Raw genomic sequence first — 19,238 nt, forward strand, 5'->3', positions numbered from 1 at the left:
TAACATATAATACCTAATGTTGGCAAGGATGTATTGGAAGGCACATTTATATAATGCAATTGGTATGTAGACAGGTAAGCTCTCTTTGAATAGAAATTTGTCAACATTGATCACAACTGGCATTATTGATGTACACTGCCTGAAATAAAGTTTAAAAATAACTTTGTAATAACATTAAACATACCTTTTATATAATATTACCTCACAAAAGCATAATGCAAGTTGATGACAGTTTTTAAAACTATGATCTGTGCATAGACATAAACGCTAGAAGACATAATACACTAAAATATTAAAAGAGGTTATGTTTGGGGGGTGGATTAATATATATTTTTCTGTATTTTTCAAACATCTTTAAATGTAAAATGAAAATAAGTACAACTTAGTATTTGATATATAAACATTTTCAACATCAGTCATGTCAATGACAAATACATAAAATTAAATACTCAGGGATTTTGAAGGCTGAATACTTTTATTTCTTTTAAGAAATGATAAATAATTATATTAGTTAAGATAACTTTCTCTGTCTTTGTATTTCTCTATATTTATTCCACACTATGTCTATCATTCATGTACACACACATGCACACGCACATGTGTATATTCAAGGCACTTCCAATTTATGGAAGGAATACAATACTTTCTCAGCATTACATTTACAGGTACTAGAATATGTCTTCATCAAAATAAGAAGTGCTTAGTTTTTAATTTTTTACATGGAATTATACAGAGGAAATTAGTCTCCTGTTGTAAACAGTGATCACTATGGCAAATGTATCAACAGAAAATAGGGCTACATCTATATAAAATACTGTTCTTTTCAGGGAACGCGACACAAGTGTAGAGGACCCTTAATGACCTGGCTCACCAAGAATTTATTTTCGAGTGCACAGATGTCCCCAGCCGCCTGTGTGTGTTTGCATGCATGCTGGTGCTCTGCTCAGTTTTGTGCAGAGAGCTTCAGTGAGGGAAGCACTGTGTACCTGTGGGCAAAGGAAAAAATCATTTCAAACTGAAAAACACTTTCTTTTAAAATGCTTTGGAAAAAAATGTCTTGCATGAAAGTGTAGTATTTTCACTAATTTTTTTTAATGTCTGACTTTAATATTCCCTATTCACCAACTCTTACAGCCCCACTCCTTTGATCTGTCCTAATGTAAACTCCCTCGCTGACGTAATTTTTTTTCCCCCGGTTTCGTTGTAGATTTCAGTCTATCTTCAACACCCAAATCTGAAACTATGCACTATTTTATTTATTGATCTTTTTAATCTCTAAGATGATTGTGGAATCCCAGCAGATGAATTTTGTAAGCCTTTACTTTAGAATAATAAAACAAATTTTCCAAATCTTCTGATACCTCCCCTAGCCTGCATCTAGGGTCCTTTTCTGATAAAAATGAAAGCCCTTTACAAGTCTGATGACCACATTTTTTTTTTTTTTTGTTTGTTTGTTTTTTTGGCTGGGGCTGAGTTTGAACCTGCCACCTCCAGCATATGGGGCTGGCGCCCTACCCCTTTGAGCCACAGGCACCGCCCACGATGCCCACATTTTCCTCTGTACTTTGAGTCTCGTAATTCTATCCAAGGGTCATTGACATCTCTCTGGGAAACTATGTTTACTTCATCATGGTTTTTGGTCAACTGTTATACATGGTGATGAATCTTTTCCTTGGTCAAGTTCTGGACCCCTCAGTACTGCCATTGCCATATTTAATTCAAACATGAGGAATGAAGGGATGAAATGCACTATAATGCTCACTGCGTGGTACCTCTGGGTAATGGGACTATGCCTAATTTAAATTTATTCTGCATCTAAAAATTTTTCCTTAATGAGTATATGCCATTTTTTTTTAATTAAGGCAAGAAAACCCCGTGGTTCTCCATCCTCAGCTCTCCACGTGAGGAGTTTTCCTTTTGCCAGCATTGTCCCTCTTCAGTTCACATTCTGTTATCTTTCTTGGATGTAAATTTCACCTTGATTGCTTGTTCAAAAGACTCCTGTGGTTATTATGAACACTATTGATTAGATCAGCTATTAGGCACACAAAGTCTGCTATGCCATTTCTGCGCTTTTTAAAAATATGCCGTGTTTTCATTCCTCTATCCTGTTGCTCATGCCATCCCGTTTGGGGTCCCCCCATATCCTCAGTGTCCTTGTGTCCTTCAGTATAACATGGTTCAGCATATCATGTACTTAAACTTTACTGTACATCCACACAGAACTTGATATTCCTTTATTTCTTTTCCCTCCCTATTCATTTATTTTCCCATTGCATTTGGGCATACTAACTGCCATTACGTATTTTATTAATTACTTATATATACTAGTATGAGGCTGTTCTGTTTAGCTTTCTGTTACCAAGAACCATGAAGCAGTAGACCTCAGAGACTGTTTACACATCAAAATATTAAGGAAGACAGAAGATTTCGCTTAAACTTTGTTTCTCTCAACAAAACAAAACAAAAATCCCATCCCCACCTTCCACCCTTCAACCCAGCCCTGTCTCTGTATCAGTGAGGTTTATAATCTGTCCTTCTGTGTCATGTTTTTTCTGTTGTGGGAAGTCTTGGGAATGTGTCTGTATTGCCCCTCCTGCCAGCCAGCTGCGTACGGGTATTACAGGCTGCTCATGCAGAACTTCCTGTTCTACATAGACATGTGACTTCAGAGAGAGCTGCCTCCAGCCCGGGTGACCCTCTGCCTCTCTGATTGAATATGTGATTGAAGGGCTAAGTGAATCAATTTTACTCAGATTAAAATGTGAATGCTCAAGTTTCGAAAAGTGTATATATAATATTTTAATGACTACAAAGAAATCTTAACTTAGGTATAGTGTATTTATATTAAAACGAGTGTTTGCCTTTGTTTCGTGTACCTTTTATAAACTTAGGGCACATAGAGGGATATAATGGACCGCCTTTATATGCTCCAGTTGTATTTTACTCAGTACTATTGATTGCTTTAAAATTTTCAACCCAGAAAACTGCAATGGTTAGAATGCCATATACTACTCACATCAACCACAAAAATAATGTGGGGAATTTACTGCGTATTTGTTGATGAAAGTTTATTATGAAGTTCTTTTTATTACATGTGGTTACCATTGTCTTTTTCCAAGAAGAAAATGGCCAGGGTCCAGGTTTCTTTGAGAATCCATAATCATCTTTTGAACCAAATCAGGCATCACATGTAACCTAAGTAAAAGCCTTTGATCCTTGGCATTATTAATAACCTGCTACTCTTCAGGGTGAGGGGTCTCCCTGAGGCTGCCCACTATGTGTAGGTCATTCTATTCAGCTGCATAAGCAATTTCTTTAGAAGATGGTAGGTTTTTCTACAACACCAGCATTATTTCAGTAGGAGAAGGTAGTATTTGATGTGTTGCAATTTGTATTACAAGTCCATGGGACATCCCTGGACATCACCTCTGGAGGAGGGGTTCTGGGAAGGAGGAGCTGTGGCTGAAGACATTTAATGGCAGAATGAATGGAAATCCACAGGCCACAGTGCTGTCAGCCTGAGACAAGGACGGCACCTCCCCAGCTTTCTTTCACAGTAATTAGAAAAACCTTACAACAAAACTCCCATAAAATATATATCATTATATTTAATCTTAGTGGAAAATCATCTTCAAAATGACGAGGATTTTGACAGCTTGCAGAGTGGTGAAGACACTGAAGGCTGGTTTTAGCTTCACCAATGTGGCTGCATGCCGACCATGGACATTCTCAAGGCCTGGCGTCCGACTGCTGTCTGTCCAGGTAATACTCACAGTCATCGTTTCTGATAAAATTGTATAGAATGTGGTTTAGCTGTGGACTAAACTTTGTTCCTTACAAAGCAAATACAGTTTTCAACGTACTCCTAAAGTGCTCATTTATTAATATTTGCTTTACTATAGAACCGACTGATTTAGCAAGTGCTCATTTTTATCTTCTCTGAGTAAAATTACAGTCATTTTTACTCCATGTAAAAAATGGTCACAACTCCTATGAACATGTGAAATGTAAGTGTACTGCCTAGAAAAGAAATGTTTTTAAAGTTATAATAATTCTTTCTGTGCTTAGACACTACTGCTGATAGTTTGGGATCAAAACATAGAGTCACAATAAGGACTGCATTAAGCCCCTAGTCTGTAAATAGGGCTTGCCAGAAAGTTTTCTTTTTTAAAAATATTATTTTAAAAAGTTTGGAAAATCTCCCTATAGTTTTGATATTTGCAGGTCATCATGCAGACATTTCAGCTTTTCCTCTCAGCTATTCATTTAGATGGCTGAATGTATTGTTTTCCTTTTGAAAATTAAAACACTGAAGACTATAGCAGCTGATTATTCTGTTCCTCCCAGTGTATCTATAACCAAGAGAGCAAGTCCAGGGAAGGAGTGTCCCTTGGCTTTGGTCTGCCCCTATCACTGAATGAAGAAATTCCTGTGGGAACCTCTGTCTCTTCCTATGACTTTATGAAGACATTTATTACCAGGGAAATCTGAGAGTACTCCTTGGGAACTTTTGCCAGTGAAAAATCATCTTTAGTGAATATAAAGTTTCAGTGAGCACAGGAGCTTTGTGTGTACTGCTTCCGGAGAGTATGAGCTGCAAAATGTGAAGTAGAAAAAAGCCCCACATCCCTGTTGATGTAAAAATATCCTCTAGGAGTTGTGTTTTGCTTATATTTTGAACACTGACTGCGTTACAAAAATCTCTTAGGTGCTACCACAACTTCTCCTGCTTAGGTGGCTCACGGCTGAATTCAGGGGGGGTTTAGTCCTGCTTCCTGCTGGGCTAAGCAAGAAACACCGACAGTCTTGTGGGGCTCCAGGAGTAGGAATGGGGAAGGAATAGCAGTAAAAGGAAAGGAAGAGAGAGAGAGACAGAGAGAGACAAGGGGGAAGAGTGTTGGGAGGTGGAGAGAAGGAGGGAGGAAGAGAGAGAAAGAGGGAGAAGCTGGTACCATACGATCCCAGGAGCTTATAGTGCCATCAGTGACGTGTTAATAACTTTAGCCTTTTATATGGAGAACATCCTATCATGAGTATAAGAAAGCTTTTCCAATTAAAAAATAAGCAGGAAAAAAAAAAAAAACAGTTTCTTGGATTCAGTTTAATTATGGCAAAAGAGCCAGAAAGGAGAATATTCTAAACCATCACCAAAGATACAGAGAGTGCCAAAAACACATTTTAAGAAAGGAAAAAAGAGTACTATAATTGCAATACTCACTATATACTGATAACGTTTGTGATTTTGTGTATTGCATCTTATATCTCTTATGATTTCAGAAGGCAAATGTATTACAATTTTAACATCGTTTTTTCTTTCTTAAAATGTATATACAGTTTTTAGCAGCCTCTCTATAGTGACTAGATATAAACTATGAGGGTAAATATTTGGTTTTAGTTTAGCATTAGTAGTACCTCAAGAGCACTCACATATCACCTCAGAATAAAACAGAAATGGAAAGTACTAACACCTATGGTTGTTTATGCCTTCTAATGCTTCAAAGTTGAGACACTCAGAATAGCTTTTTCTTCTCACCAAAGTAGGTGGGTAAGGATAAGTGTGTCTTCATCAGATATCAGAAACAGAGGATTTGAGCAATGACTTCAAATGGCATAGACGTGACTGAGATTAGAAGCCAGTTCTCCAAGACCAGAATAAGCGGTGCACGCAACAGAGGCGTAACTCCAACCGCAGCAGAATAGTCTAACTATGTGGACAGACCACTGTGAAAGCAGTTCTTCTAGCTTATAGTGACAGATCTGTTTTAAGGGTCTGTCAGAGTGCACAGCGAAGAATGACAAATTTGTAGGAGGAATAAGCCATCATTTTATGGTATAAAAGCCATTACTCACACTCGATCTTTACTAGCCAGAGTTTTAGAGGAATGTCAGCCACAAAAAATAGAAGTTCTTGAACTTCTCAATAGTGAGTTAAAATGTCATGGAGCATTCCAAGGGGACCTGTGCTATTATTCACTATTTTGAAGTAGTTCTCTACCTACTTCTTCCTGCCTTTACTTTTAAAACTCAACTCTTTGAGAAATACATTTATTTACACTGCCCTGTCAATCAGGTTGTTTTTCTGATGTCTTTGGAGGTCACTTTTCCTCTCCCCTTGGCAAAATACACAGAGGGTGGGTTTGATGACAGCCTGACGCACGTGTGTGTTTTTAGTGTCCCTTTCTTGCGTATTTGTTTGTGGTTAATATTTACAGAGTGTGCCTTGCCAATACACAGTTACCTTTCTCTTATAGGAAAAAGGAAAGAATTTCAAGGCACTCTATATTTGAAAGGAAGTTGATATCAAGGGTATGAATGATGAACAACCATAAAATATGAACGTTTTAGAGACCATCACTTTTTCCTATTAGTATTGAGAATGTTCAGTGCTCATAGTTATATGAGGCCAGTGGAAACAGTATAATGCAAAATACTCTGGATGAGGAAGAAAAATATCTGGATTCTAACCCCTGTGAAGAATTTCTAAATGCTCTGACCTTGGTCAAGTCACATGTTCTCTGTACCTAAATTTTGTCATCTGTAGTAGAAATGGTTACTCATTTACTTAAAGGCTTATATGATCATTATATGTGATAAGTGCTTAAGATCATATAAACACTTTAAAAACTGGATACGTAAGAACATTCCTGTTGTACGCATTTTAGGAGAAGGACTTAGTAGAGGAGTAGATTGGAGAGTCCTCATGTTTTCTGTGGATTACAAATTATTATAACGATGAGATACTTGATCAGAATTCTCAAATACTCACAATGATGATTCTTTCACATTTGCCTTTCTATCAAACCTGTCTCTAAGAAGATATTTTTTATCTTGGATCAAACTCAAGTACCATGAGACAAATAATCTTTTAGGTATGGCAAATTCAATTCCAAAAGACAGGGTATGCACCATAATATCCTATTTCATTCATTCATTATTTAATAAGTAAATATGGAAGTTGTACTATGAGAATATATAGGAAGACTAATAAATAGAAATAAGTGGATAGTAAGTAGAAGGTGTCAGACTTTGAGAAACTTAGCCAATTTAAAAATTTTGAGTTCCTAAGTCTTGGAAAGTCAGCAAGACTAAATAATTTTATTTTTACTTGAAAATAAATTTGGAAATCAAAGTATTAAATCAAAAAGGTTAAGAACCCTGTGAATCGAAAAGTGTTCAACAAGTACTGCTTCTAACATTAATCCACTCATTTTTAAAAATGATGGCCTGTGTTATAATCAAGCCAAAAACCTAACAGTCCAAGTGTTCCCTCTGGTACTTCAAGTATGAATGAGCTCCAGGAATCATTATTTCTTTTGAAATGCTTTCATTTTGTAAGATTTTATATTCTGATTTCAACACAGAAGTATCTATTTAGCACAATCTTGAGGCGCTATTGTCATTTGATTAGAAATTGGCAACCACAGAAAATCCTACAATTAGAATCATTCAGTTATATTGTAGTATCTCTGAAGACATTCAGAGAAAATAGAATTCATTATTATATTGGAGCCTCCTTGTCCATATTAGACATATTAGAGATAGGAATAGAAATAGAATTATCACATACACATAAAAATAACTATTTTGCTAAACTTTTGGTACATTTGGATTAATTTTGGGGCTGGATTTTATCCATGGTAATTCAAATTTTTGAAATGATCAATCGTGTGTTCCAGTACCAAATTAACAATTGCAGAATTAGTTTCTTTTTTTCCTTTGAGACAGAATCTCAAGCTGTCACCCTGAATAGAGGGCTGTGGTCTCATAGCTCACAGCAACCACCAACTAGGGCTCAACCAATCTTCTTGCCTCAGTTTTTCTATTTTTAGTAGAGATGGGGTCTCTCTTTTGCTCAGACAGGGCTTGAACTCGTGAGCTCAAGTGATCCACCCGCCTCTGCCTCCCAGAGTGCTGGGATCACAGGTGTGAGCCACTGCGCCCAGCTGCAGAATTAGTTTGGATGATGGACAACTTTACATATTTTTTGGGCACGGCATGTATGTAACTGGGAGGTGGCCTCTCTTTTGAACATTTTTGTATACGGTCTCCAATTTTCATGTCTTCCATTTTCTGAAACATAAAACTATTTGTTTGTCATCGACAGTAACTTGAGCTTCTTGACATAAAACATTTGAAAAGGCTACAGGTCAAATGGCCTAGACTAGTATAAAATGAGCAAGATACCTGGGGTGCAAAATTTAAGGAGGTTCTCACTGCTGGGGGCACAGTGTGTCTTCTTTAGTGTTGGACCCCAAGACCCTCACTTGCCTGATCCTTGTTGCAACCCTAAGTTAGAAGCTAAGAAATTTGGTTAAGGAAATTGCCAAAGGGGCTAGCACTAGCCTTGGTCTATGGAACCCTCTCCCTCTCCATCTTCCTCAGGTCCCAATCTGCTCAGGCTTAGCCAGACTTTCTGATGGATTAGAGGTAAAATTAGATCTTCCTGCTGTGGACGTTGAGACTGTTCCTCTGTACTTATGTTTACATTAGACATATTCTTCGTATTTCCAAATTGTTCGAGTTGATGGATGCTGTAGAGAGTTTTCAACATCTCTTATGCAATGGTCATGGCAGAGCTGGCGTCACAGACTCAAGAAGAGCTCACTGTGATTTCATGATGGCCCTTGATATTTCTTAGGGTCTTCACAATGACTGAGGACTGAAGGAAGCTGCAGGGTCCAGAGTCACACTGCATGTTAGGCTCCTCCACCCTGTGAACCCCAGCTTATACCTACCCTCCTTCACATGGTCTAAATGAGTTCAACTCTTAAAAATATTTTCAAGGCTATTGTATTTTCTTTTCCTTTTTTTCTTTAACTTATTAAATGCTGTACATTGATATTTTAAATTTCATTGGGAAGTTAATTGAATAATGTGAAATTCTTACAAAGAAATCATTAGGATTTCTACATTATTATAGAATTTTACTGATAAGTTTCTTCTATGATGTAGAATTAAATATAAGACCATATTAATTTATTACTAGAAAGTAAAAATTAGCTTATAATATTGTACATACTTCCCAGATTCAGAGCAGGCGGTCGGTCAGTACTTATTAGTAAATCTATACATTATGGACATCTTTTCTAAAGGAATTTATTTATATGCTATATTTTATTTATAATGAGAAACATAACTAGAATAAAAGTTACTCATGAATCTGAATCTTTTCTTTATAAAGGTCCAAAACATAGAAATATTTAAGTAAATTAACCTTGTGATTCTTTTCCACTCAATGTTGGCTTATGTTTAACCAAAGGCTGATGACTTAATATTAACTTAGGATGTTGAAAGGCTATTAACTTAGAATGTTGGAAGGCGTAATTGATTATGGCACTTAAAAATCTTGAAGTGTTAGGCCTTGTAAGTGTAGAGAAAGTGCATTAAATATTTTAAAAACAAATTGTGCTATAATTCTGAATTTCAAATATACATATGTTCATAGTATAATTCGAAGAATGAATAGTAACATTTCATTGACTAATGAAGGACACTTCATGATTTTAAATTTTTATCACATTATCTACACAATATAATTATCTAAATAAATTCTGCCTTTCATCTTCCTACTTTTCAAAGCTTAGTTCTAATTTATTTCTTAAGAGGAGATGAGTACTGAGGTGAACTAATAGGCAACATCAGGTGTGCCAGAAATCAAATATATTATACAGCTTTAGGCTGTGGCGAAAATGGAAATAGACATGTGGGGCCTCTATTTTTTCTAATATGCAAATAATTTACATAGATAAATGATTCAACAGTAGTGTACTCAGATTCCCAGAGTAAATCATTTTATTTCCATTACTAGCTTGAGGGGATTACTGTGTCTCTAATGGTTTTATTTCTTCAAAACCTGTATGGAATTTAGTGCTGAACTAGCTTGGGGCTTTACATTCAAGACATTTTACTTGTGAAGTCTCTTACCTAGGAGAAGAAACACTCCCATTCTCCCCATTTCATAGATGTCTTGGTGCTGCAGTTAACACAAGGACACAAGTCTGTTTTTGTACACAAAATAAAATATACACTGGCAAATCTGGTTAGAAATTTAATTAGGTCTCAAATACCAGTTGTATCTTTTTAATTTGATGTTGTGTTATTGTGTTTATATATCTGAAGCCACAGTGCTATTTACCTTGGCTTCAGAAAGTTGAAAATAATTTCTTCAACTGTTATTTTATTAACTCAAGAGTCCTTTATATACTGAACTTTATCTCAATATAAAACAAATTTGAGTTTTCCTTTCCTTTCCTTTTTTTGTTGCATTTTGAGGACAGGTAGTTTAAATCAAGGATCAGTAGGAATGTCTGCTTTATGTGGCTGTCAAGAATTTTACAAATAGAACATTTTAGAGCAATGCTATTTATAGTTGACAGATTTCTCCCACTTCAACCAAAAATAGTCATGTGTTTGTAATAAAACATCCTGTTTTTCAGATTTCAATTTATTTCTCATGTAGTCCTTTAAGCTGCATGTATGCAAAGGTTTAATGTTGTTTAAGACTGAAAAAATAGTCTCATTTTGACTTGTTTTCAGTCCTGAAATAAAGGACTCAAAGAAAACTTGTTCAAAGTAAAGAATCAATATCCTCAAAATTAGTTCAGAATGATGCCGGATTGTAGGATAATACATGAACGGTGAATAGATGATTTTTATTAATGTAATATTGAGTGGGAAGGAACCTTCTATTAATAATAAATGTTAGGTTGTTTCAAAAACTTTTATTAATTAAATGATAAAATATGTTTGAATTTTGACTGTTAATCCCAAGACTAAGTCCTCGAAACCACCATTGCAGGGCACCCGGGACATGTTTTCAAAGCTTTTAGAAGGAGAATGTAGTCTATAGGATTCCCACTTATAGTTGCACTGTTCTTATTCTTGGAAATGCTTTGAAATATCTACCTTCCCAAACTTGATCTCAGACTGAAAGTATTAAAATGCAAAATTCCAGTCATGTATTTGTGGCTCCATAAAGCTAATCAATCACCTTATTAGGAAATGACAATAGACCCACGAAGGTAGGCGTACAATGAATTTTAATTTTCAGGAGAAATTAAAAGCCTTAGCCCTAAATAGATGAGATGTTTGGAAAAATGGCAGAACTTCTTGCAGTATCCCATTTTGTGTTGTCATTAGAAAAATAAAATATTTTATCACATGGTGAAATCATACCAGTGTCTACAGCAGACAACATGTTAACTATGGAGAATTTGTTAGACTTTCTATTTATACGCAAAGCCTTCTTACAGAAATGCATTTTCATAAAAAATTACTTACAATTCATGAAAAATCCCCAGGTTTTACAAATACTAATAAAAAGTCAGTTAACAATGCCCATTTCAAAAGTAATTAAGACGGGGATCACATAGATATTTTTACAATTCTGTTTAATTTAGAGAAAGAAGTATTAAAAAAAGCAAGATATTAAAATGGTGTAATAATACATCATAGAAAAATCCAGTTTTAGTGCATTTATATATTGTAATAGAAAGAATCTACAATATTACACATTTTCCTACCATAAAATTGCAGATAAAAATAACTAGGTTATGAAGACTGTTAATTTCAATCTTTCAAATAAAGTAACAAGGGAACACATTTCTGACTACTTATTTTGTGACGTGGCTTGCTCCCACATTCACTATATCTTTCTCTACTCTCCAGTTTGAAAAAATGTCAAACTCTGAATGGAAATGAGTTTCACTGTGTTTCTCTTGATGTCCATCTTGGTTAGAATTTTACAAACATTTGACTAATTTTTTTTGGGGGGGTGGAGGAGGTGTTCTATATGTTTGCGAATGTAATTACTTCAATGGGATAAAAGAAAGATAATAACATTCTGAAGAGGTGAACATAATATTATTAATTACAGATATAATTTAAACATTGGTTCAAGGTCAATCATGAGATTTTTAGAAAGTATTAAGAATCTCTCTCTCTTTCTGTGTGGGTCTGTACAAATTTTATTGGAGATAGTTGTATGCTGAACTTGTGCTTAGTGGCCTAGCTAAAGCAAATGTCCACATGTGGGCTCCACTCTTGAACACTGGGCAACCTTTACAAGTAACATTGGCTTTGGCCAAAGGACCAATATGATTTGGTTGCGTATTATGAGTTAGGTTCTTTCAAATCGAAGAACCAGATGGTGCTCCAGGAGCCTGATGTTTACTAGGGAGCAACTTCAGTGAAGCTTCAGGAAGTTGGAACGGGCAGAGAAGTAAATGGTCGATAGGTAATTCTTTTTTTTTTTTTTTTTTTATGAGACAGAGTCTCACTATGTCGCTCTCGGTAGACTGCTGTGGTTTCACAGCTCACAGCAACATCAAACTTTTGTGCTTAAGCGATTCTCTTGCCTCAGCCTCTCAAGTAGCTGGGACTGTAGGTGCCCACCACAACGCCTGGCTATTTTTTTGTTGTAGTCGTCATTGTTGTTTAGCAGGCCCAGGCCAGATTTGAACCTGCCAGGCTCGTTGCATGTAGCCAGCACCCTAACCATTGAGTGACGGGTGCCAAGTCGATAGATAATTCTTGATTGACCTGGGCCCTATTGTGGCTTATCCACAGCAATTTTGAATTAAAGTTGTTATTAAAAAAAATAATAAAGTTGTTATAAATAAATTTAAGTAGAAGTCATGATTGAATTGCTTTTTATTACCACTTAAAAAAAATTGGAAAGCAGAAATAGAACTAAGCTTAGAAAAAGAAAAAGAAGTAATAAGTCAAGACTGACTGGGTTCAGAAACTGCTGCACCTTCGATCGCTAGTGGCTTCAGCTTTACTCTTTCAAGGCTCAGTTAGCTCAAGTGTAATGTGGAGATCTTAATATTCCTACTTCATTGTTTTTTTGTGAGGATTAGGTAAGAAAATCCCTTAATGGCTTTAGATACCGTGCCCAGCACACATGTGCTGTCTGTTACTAAGAATGTCTTACAGGGGAGATCAGGGCAGTGTTCTCACTGACACAATATGTTCCCAAATTTCTTTTTTCAACATAGCTTCATAATTCTATTTGAGGTAAGATACTTTTCCCAGAACAGTGGAAATTTATCATTCAAATCCAAACACTCAATTCTCAACAACATATAGACTTCAATAAACATAGTTAAATGTATGTGTAACCTGCTTCTATTCTAGTAGGTTTTCATTAAAGTAATGCCAAAAGGGAGAATTAGGACAGGAACAGGTCATTCGACATCTATAAGACATGCCTAAGAAATGTTAATGGGGTCTTTTTTTTTTTTTAAGTATTATTCCAGTTATTTTTAAAGGAGGTACTTTAACATATGGGCTCACTCCGGAGAAAAATCGAAATATACATTATGTTTAGCTACAATTTTCAAAATTAGTTATAACAATATTTATCGAAAGCCAAGTATATACCAACATTATACATAAACTTTAACACCTTGACAACAATAACAATAAAACTGTATCACCTCAAGTTATCTTGGAAAGAGAAAACAGACTAATGACTAGCTATAAAATATTTAGGCATTTGGTATAGAAATGTAATATTGTAAGTATTGAGATCACATCAGTGAACTGAAACAAATTTATTGCTGACATACAGTAAAATTTGGCAAGTATTTTAGGTGAGAAGTAAAAAGAGTTTCTGTGCATTCAGCAAGTACATAGTGACCACATAGCTCTGTGAACAACAGTAGGCTATTTCTATGGGGGATACAAGGTTGAATTAAATAGTGGGCTTTCTGTTCCATAAGTCACAATCCAATAAGGTAGGTGAATACCTTAAGCAATGAAAACACAAGATGACACAAAATGGATGGAATGCAGTGGGAGCACAGGAAGATCAGCGATTAATTCTGACTCGAGGGAACTTTGAGGACATTTCATGGGCATCAGGAAGAACGAGCCACATGTAAACAGGCAGCAAGGAAGACAGTCACAGGCCCTGACACAGAGAAGTGGGAGTTTCATGGATTACATACAGAGATGAGTCAGATCTTGAATGGTAATTCAGGGATTTGGGGATCAGTGTCATTCAATAATGTTTGAGAAATAGAGCTTTGCCTGCACTGCATCGGATGGGTTGAGAAGGGAGAGATTGGAAGCAGATGGAACAATTAGGAGGCCAGAGTAAGTGACGATGGGGATTTTTCTCTTGGGTGGTAGAACATTTTATGTAATGAGGAGTTGATTCTCCTATTTATTACTTTTTGTCATTATTATTAATTATTAGATACTATGCGATAAGGTGGAACTATTTTAATTGGAATATTATTTAAATTACTTTATTGTCCAGCTGTAGGATCAGATATGACCTGAAAGTTGTTGCTTCCAACAGGTGTTAGGAAAAAATGCTAAAGGGAGAGAGATTGAAATTCCCAGGAATTTAATGTTTGAGATTAACCAGTACTGGAAAAATAATGAAGTAGATATCTACATTTAAAAAGATAATTAAATAAAAATAAGACAAATGAATCAAGAATTTGTAACATGCATAAAAGTTAAAATTATATTAAGTATAATATGAAAAAAATGAATGTTTAATACTTTCAGTATTGAAATAATGGGGAGGATGGGGAATACGCTTATATTTTCCCCTGTTATAACTTTTCCTCTTTTACCAGATTCATTATTTATTCATTTAACAGTAATTGCTAAACAGTTAGTAGATTATCTGACTAATTTCACTAATGAATGAAGTTTAACCATTGTTTACTTTGTGCTGGGTACTGATGTACCTTGCCAGGTACATCAGTGAATGAAACAGATCCAGTACTCTGTCCCCATAAAATTACTTCTGCAGGGATACAACAGATAATAAATAAGACAGCGGGTGGTATGTTAGAAGGCAATGACATCTATGAAGAAAGAGCAGACCAAGGAGATGGGGATTGAGGGGAATACTGTCATTTTATATAGGGGGTCAAAGTCGGCCTTGCCAAGAAAATGACATTTGAAAAAGATGAAGAAATCTTAAAATTTTGGACTTTAAATATAAAATTTGACAAGTTTCTTTATTGATTATTTATTTATTGCTTGAAGCATGGATGGAAAAAGGGAAAATTCATTTTTACAAAATAAATCAACCAAAAGAAAGAATGATATTTTATTTACCTTTGAAATTTCAGGTGTTTCAGTGATGCTTCAGCGATCATCCTGAAATTTTCTCTATTTTACCATCCATGGATATGTGTGTGTGTCACAGTGAAAGTTCTGAGACAGACTGAGTTATGATCCATTATCCCACTTCTAAGGAATACAGTTGACAGCACCCTCTGATTCACCTGTGCGAGAGTCAACTTGCTCAGCAACAGGGTGCTGCTGGGAAGGCTTTGTTTGTTTCTATCAGTGGGGATTTTATGTTTCTTGATGTTTGTGTATCTCACATTTATAGCCCTTTTACTAAATGAGGAGACTTGAGGACATTCCTCCAAGTATCACCAGAGCCTAGTAAGATGTTTGCTTGACACATAGTAGGAGCTCAATGATGTTAGTGACTTGAATGTCTAAATGGTCGTATAGGTATGTAGATTTTTATTAAACACATAGGGATTATGTCATGATAAAGTCTTTTATTTTATAGAACTCATGTTTGTATATTCTTTTTGTTACTTTTCCTGATATTCTCCAAGTATTCAAACTTGTCTTTGTTAAGGTTTTCTTGGTGCTTTCAGCTTTCAAAGTACCAAAGTGCAGGAGGTGCTTAAGTCATAATGTAATGTTGTAATCTAATTCCTACACTATGCAACTCTGTCCACCAGGACTGAGGCTGCTAAAATATCTTATGATGGTTATAAGGTGATTTCTTTGGGCTCTTTGGAATGAAATAGCACTTGGGGAACTGCTAGCTAGAAGAAGGGATTCCAAATAATAGATTTTTGTTCAGAGTTCCTGCATCAATTCATAGATAGGTCAATTGGCACTCATCATTTTAAACTCATTGGGGGCCAATGTAGTTAAAAGGCATATAAAGAGCACTATAGTATAGGCAATAAACAGAGGGTTGTAACTACTCAATGTGTGGTGGGAAAGTGGATTGGAAGATCTATAAAAACTGCCAAAATAACCAAAAATACAATTAAAGGAGCAAAAAGACTTATTGAACATAATCTCAGGGACTATTTCAGGCAGCAGTAAATGTCACTTCAAACATATCTTTAGACAACAGAAAGCAAAGTAGAAAACAAGTCCCACAGAAGGAGGAAGAAAAATACCAGACAAAATTGCAGGAAAAGGCTAATGAGAGTTGGATTTGCTTATGTTAATTTTTACCTTTATTTAAAACAATTAGTGCCTAACCTACAGAACAGACAATTTGAAATTCTCAGGTGAGAAGAGGATAGAGAAAAGCAAAAGGAAAATACACAGGTGATATTTTGGGCAGGCACAGCTCAGAATAGGGTAGATAAACTGGTACAGAGGAGAACAATTGAAATTTGCAGTTTATCTGTTTCGGTGTTTTTGGACTTGGCACTCAGTTGAACTGCTTTGGGGAGAGCTTGAGCAGGAGTGCGGAGAACTTTGGGCATTGTCTAGGGCCCCAGACTGAGCCGCTGAGCTGGATGGAGCTAATAGTGTTCAGTTATGGGCCGCAGGGAGCCATTATGAGAGAACTGCCCTGGCAAGCTCCACCCTCAGGGTCGCAGAGCAAAGATCGGGCGGGAGCTAGTAACCTAGTGACTGAGCAGCCTAAAGGAGGGGACTGAGCTGCTTACAGCCTTAATCCTCAGAGGCAGAGTGAGACAGGTTTTGGCACACTGGAGCCTTGGGCTATTGTCCTGGGTAGAGTGCTGTGGCATCACAGCTCATAGCAACCTCAAACTCCTGGTCTTAGTGCTGCCCGGACCTACATAAGAGTTGCGCTGTGACCCCCAAGCCTGAACCCGTGACCTGTGACTGCCGGGCCTCCGCATGCCCTGACCAGGAACTACGGGAGCCACGCACCCCTGCGTCCTCCCTCCTGTACCCTTCCTGCCTCCACACCGCTCATATGGCCAGGGACTCTGGTAGCAACGTGCCCTCCGGACCCCCCTCTGCCTCTGCACAGAGCCCTTCTCCTAGCCAGAGAATGCTGGAGCCTTGGGCTCTGTGCGCCAAAGTCACTGGGCACCAGGCATTGCCAGAACCATGTGCACCACCTCCCGCCCTGTTGCTGGATCCGGGTGTGTCACACTCCGGAACTGCTTCCACAACCAGAACTCCCTGGCTGATGCAGCCCTGGAGGAACTACACAGGGTCATTCCCTACAAAGATCCAGCAACAATAGAGTGATCCTGCTGGGATCTAATCTTGGAGAGACACCTCCCCAACTCTGAGGATGGCCAGAGGCAATGGTGAAAAACAATCATGAGGTGAAATCAACAGAAAAACTCTGGCAATATGAATAATCAGAGTAGATCAAGTCTCCCAAGGATCAATGGGGCAGACACAGCACAAAATCCCATGCACAAACAAATAGCTGAGATGTCAGAAATCGAATTCAGAATCTGGATAGCGAATAAGATCGAATTAGAATTCCAAGCAGTAATCCAAAAGATATCTCAAGAATTCAACGAATTCAAAGACCAAATGACCAAAGATTTTGACACATTGAGACAAGAAGTTGCAGCCCTCAAAGATCTGAGAAACACAGTAGAATCCCTCAGTAACAGAATGGAGCAAGCAGTAGAAAGGATTTCTGACCTTGAAGACAAAGCTTTCGAACGCTCCCAAACTCTCAACGTGAAAGAAAAAAGGAGGGCAAAAACAGATCACTTTCTCAGAGACCTCTGGGATAATTCTAAGAAACCAATATTCATCTTATAGGGATCCCCGAAAGTGATGAAGTGGCTTCACAAGGCACAGAGTCTCTTCTTCATGAGATTATGAAGGAGAACTTTCCAGACATGCCAAGAGACCCTGAAATTCAGATAGCAGACAGTTTTAGAACTCCAGCATGACTCAACCCAAATAAGATATCCCCCAGACACATCATAATCAATTTCACTAAAGTTAATATGAAGGAGAAAATTCTGAAAGCTGCCAGACGAAAGAAAACCATCACCTACAATGATTCCGTACTGCAGATCTCTCTGCTGAAACCTTTCAAGCTACAAGAGGATGGTCACCAACTTTTAATCTCCTAAAACAAAATAACTTTCAACCCAGGATCCTGTACCCAGCTAAACTGAGTTTCATTTATGACGGAGAAATTAAATACTTCAATGACATTCACATGTTGAAGAAATTTGCCATAACTAAACCAGCTCTCCGGGATATTCTCAGACCTATCCTCTATGAAGACCAGTGTGATCCTCCACCACAAAAGTAAACCCACCCAGAAAATTTTGATCTAATTCCAACTTCCACAGTCACAAAAGGACTAAAAATGTCCACTGGATCCTCAAAAGGCTTATCAATATTCTCAATTAATGTGAATGGTTTAAATTGTCCTCTAAAGAGGCACAGGTTGGCTGACTGGATACAAAAACTCAAGCCACGTATCAGCTGCATACAAGAATCTCATCTTACATTAAAAGACAAATATAGACTCAAGCTGAAGGGATGGTCATCTATACTCCAGGCAAATGGAAAGCAGAAAAAAGCAGGCATTGCAATCCTATTCGCACATGCAATAGGCTTTAAACCAACCAAAATAAGGAAGGATAAGGATGGACACTTCATCTTTGTTAAAGGTAATACTCACTATGATGAGATTTCAATTATTAATATTTATGCACCCAACCAGAATGCACCTCAATTTATAAGAGAAACTCTAACAGACATGAGCAACTTGATTTCCTCCAGTTCCATAGTAGTTGGAGATTTTAACACCCTGTTAGCAGTGCTGGATAGATCCTCAACAAAGAAGCTAAGCAAAGAAATCTTAGCTTTAAACTTAACCATTCAACATCTGGACTTAACAGACATCTACAGAACATTTCATCCCAACAAAACTGAAATCACATTCTTCTCATCAGCCCATGGAACATACTCCAAAATCGACCACATCCTATGCCACAAATCTAACCTCAGCAAATTTAAAAAAATAGAAATTATTCCTTGCATCTTCTCAGACCATCATGGAATAAAAGTTGAACTAAATAACAACAGGAACTTGCATACCCATACAAAAACATGGAAGCTAAACAACCTTATGCTGAAGGATAGATGGCTTATAGATGACATTAAGAAGAAAATAAACAAATTTTTGGAACAAAACAACAATCAAGGCACGAATTACCAGAACCTCTGGGATACTGCAAAGACAGTCCTAAGAGGGAAAT

The 19,238-nt window shown here is 36.8% G+C and overlaps 1 protein-coding gene across 1 annotated transcript in view; it reads left to right on the top strand.

Moving 5' to 3' along the window:
- The first annotated feature begins 3,445 nt into the window (after positions 1–3,445).
- Positions 3,446–19,238, top strand: part of CPS1 (carbamoyl-phosphate synthase 1) — a 142,686-nt gene continuing 126,893 nt past the window's right edge. Inside the window, exon 1 of the mRNA XM_053598311.1 lies at positions 3,446–3,765. Coding sequence (XP_053454286.1) covers positions 3,640–3,765 — 126 coding nt within the window. The 5' untranslated portion in view covers positions 3,446–3,639. The remainder of the gene's footprint in view (positions 3,766–19,238) is intronic.

The sequence above is a fragment of the Nycticebus coucang genome, chromosome 7 (genome assembly GCF_027406575.1).
Source record: "Nycticebus coucang isolate mNycCou1 chromosome 7, mNycCou1.pri, whole genome shotgun sequence".
Classification (NCBI taxonomy): domain Eukaryota; kingdom Metazoa; phylum Chordata; class Mammalia; order Primates; family Lorisidae; genus Nycticebus; species Nycticebus coucang.